This window comes from Daphnia magna, linkage group LG2 (genome assembly GCF_020631705.1).
Source record: "Daphnia magna isolate NIES linkage group LG2, ASM2063170v1.1, whole genome shotgun sequence".
Lineage (NCBI taxonomy): Eukaryota > Metazoa > Arthropoda > Branchiopoda > Diplostraca > Daphniidae > Daphnia > Daphnia magna.
Window position 1 is genome coordinate 2659327 of NC_059183.1, and position 2781 is coordinate 2662107.

Consider the following 2781-nt stretch of genomic DNA (forward strand, 5'->3'; position numbering starts at 1 on the left):
TCAAAATATTACGACGATTGCATTGCTCCCTGGAACTGGCGTCGCGAGCTGGCTGTAACCTGTAAGCGAACCCATCAGAATATTTACACCATTGAATTTCAAAAGAGCAGGGCTTCTTATAAGTCAATATTTCTGCTCTGTTTCAAGAAATTCGTAACATGCTCCTCTTCTTAATGAAACAAATGAAAGTCAAGAGGAGAACGCTGATCTTCCGCATCTGTAATAATTATAATCATAATTATAAGTTTTCTTAATTTACCACGTTTCCACCAAAATAAATAATAAAAAAAAAAAAAAAACATAGCAGACGAAAACCCCGAGTACATTGCCCGAGTTTTAGTCTTTTTTTGTTTACCCGTCACCCCGTTTGAACACACTAAAGCTCGGGTAAAATGGCGACCCCCGAGTCCATTCCCCGAGTTTTAGTCCCCCGAGCCCCGACCCCCGAGTTTTAGTTACGCCCTGATTCTGCAAAATCGTCTGCTAGGCTGAATGGAAAAAGAAAAACAACAATAAACAAATGAAGGCAACAGCCCGTTGTAAAAACCCTGTAGAAGTAGAACAGAAAAATGTGGGAGCGGAAAGCAGAAAGAGATGGAGGGGTTTAAGCAGCGCATAGCCATGAAGCAGAGTCATAGATTACATGGTCTGATATCGTATTCAGTAATCGTTCTTACACCGAAAAATTAGGTACATGGATTACAAGAAGTATGTATAGAGAAAAACGTTAGATTTTTTGCTGTTTCGTGGTTATCCATGAATAATCTCATTTCCCATCTTCAAACAGGAATCGAACTAAAATTTAACGAGGATGGCAAATAAACGTGCTTGCGTTATCGTATTAGGAGATGTAGGAAGGAGCCCAAGGATGCAGTATCATGCCTTGTCACTAGCAAAAGAAGAATATGATGTGGATGTTGTAGGATATAGTGGATCATCCCCTTATTCAGATGTTTTGTTTTCTTCAAGAATTTCATTTCATTTTATGAAGCAGCCTCCTGTGTTTAGTTACAGTAATGGATTTTTTTTGTTTCCTCAGATTTTTAACTTACAGCTTTTTAAAATTTTTTTAGTTCTACCAAAATTCATCTCCTACTTCCTCAAAGTTATTTGGCAAACTTGTTTCTTGGCATGGATTCTCCTGTGGATACCTAAACCAAATTTCTATCTCGTTCAAAATCCTCCTTCAATTCCTACATTACCAATTTGTTGGTTGATAGCTAGACTACGGAGATCTCAGCTGACAATTGATTGGCACAATTATGGTACTTATGAAGGATTAAAAATCATTGTATTTGGAAACCACAAACAATTCATTGGAAATTATGTCATGTGCTGTTGTTTTGTTGTTCTTAGGATACACAATCATGGGACTTGCCATTGGTCCAAACCATATCCTCACTAGAATTTCATATCATATTGAAGCTCTGTTTGGAAAATTTGCCAACTTAAATTTTTGTGTAACAAAAGCTATGAGTCATGATCTACAACAAAACTGGGGAGTTCGGTTGGTGATGAATTTGACCTTCAGTTATCAATTGGCTGTGCAATTTTTACTAAAATTTCTTTCTAGTGCCATTACGCTGTATGACCGGCCTGCCGAGATCTTCCAGCCGGTTTCATTACCAGAAAAGCATGAACTTTTTCTAAAATTGGGAAAGGATTATCATGAATTTTCCTCTAGCCGACCGGATGACACCCTCTTAACAGAACGATTCGCCGATGGCCAAGTCCGACTCCGTGAAGATCGTCCTGGTCTCCTTATATCAAGCACATCTTGGACGGAGGATGAAGATTTTTCTATTTTACTCGATGCATTGGATGGTTGATATATATATTTTTTAACTATAATGATTTAAATTTTCAGAGGTTACAATTTTTTATTCATGCAGAATACGAATTGAATCGATCGGTCAATTCGTCGGATTATCCACCATTGATGTGTGTTATAACAGGAAAAGGACCGTTAAAAATTTACTACAGCAACATTATTCAAGCCAAGCAGTGGCAGCATGTAGAAATCTGCACCCCTTGGCTCGAACCAGAAGATTATCCAAAGCTCATCGGTAAGACTGAAATGAAAAATACTTATTTATATATTACAATAATAGTAACAGTATATTTTTTCTTTTCTTTTTTTTTTTTTTTTTTTTATTCTTTTTTTTTATGGTTTTCTTTTTAATGTCTTCGTGGTTTCAGCCAGTGCTGATCTCGGCGTAAGCCTTCATACATCTTCATCTGGTTTTGATTTGCCTATGAAAGTAGTAGACATGTTCGGATGCGGCTTGCCCGTCTGCGCCGTTGGATATAACTGGTTGATAAACAATAATCTAATTTGGCATACTAAAGCTGTTTTTTCTACTCATAGATATTCCTTTCATTTTCAGTTTAGATGAGCTGATTACGGATAGAGAAAATGGGATGATTTTTAAGACAGCGGGTGATATTTTTACTTTGATTGTGATGCATAGCAGATTAAACCGATTATGTTTTTAAGCAGGGGATTTGGCTGACCAACTGCTGAACTGGTTCCATGGTTTTCCGCGAGATAACGAGGAGAACAGGCAATTTTACAGACGAAATCTGAAAGTCTTTCAAAATCTCCGCTGGCACGAAGAATGGAGGAAAATAGCACTTCCCCATTTGTCATCAACAAACTGAATGTTTATTGTGTTAACATACAGTTGAGTTCAAGAAATCTATATTCAACTTTTATTGGTCATTCAGTAAAATTTATAATTACGAATGTGATAGGCCAACTAAATAGAATATTTTCTCGTA

At 36.9% G+C, this 2781-nt stretch overlaps 1 protein-coding gene across 2 annotated transcripts; it reads left to right on the top strand.

Annotated features, from left to right (window-relative positions):
* The first annotated feature begins 558 nt into the window (after positions 1–558).
* On the top strand, positions 559–2781 carry LOC116935751 (chitobiosyldiphosphodolichol beta-mannosyltransferase). Of its 2 annotated transcripts, none has more exons than XM_045168915.1 (9): positions 559–708; positions 788–1013; positions 1074–1265; positions 1357–1507; positions 1574–1824; positions 1893–2066; positions 2200–2314; positions 2388–2440; positions 2501–2781. In XM_045168915.1, the coding sequence occupies exons 2-9, from the start codon at positions 812–814 to the stop codon at positions 2659–2661; spliced, it is 1299 nt and encodes a 432-aa protein (XP_045024850.1). In that variant the 5' UTR covers positions 559–708; positions 788–811; the 3' UTR covers positions 2662–2781. The 2 variants fall into 2 exon arrangements, with proteins under 2 accessions (XP_045024850.1, XP_045024851.1); XM_045168916.1 differs by having other exon boundaries at positions 2388–2436; positions 2501–2702.

What these genes read in the sequence shown, in the direction of transcription:
- LOC116935751 (XM_045168915.1), top strand. Translation starts at nt 812, where the DNA reads ATGGCAAATAAACGTGCTTGCGTTATCGTATTAGGAGATGTAGGAAGG. An exon ending in GCCTCCTGTGTTTAGTTACA is followed by an intron (nt 1,014 to 1,073) that starts GTAATGGATTTT and finishes AAATTTTTTTAG; the next exon opens with TTCTACCAAAATTCATCTCC. An exon ending in TTTACTCGATGCATTGGATG is followed by an intron (nt 1,825 to 1,892) that starts GTTGATATATAT and finishes TTATTCATGCAG; the next exon opens with AATACGAATTGAATCGATCG.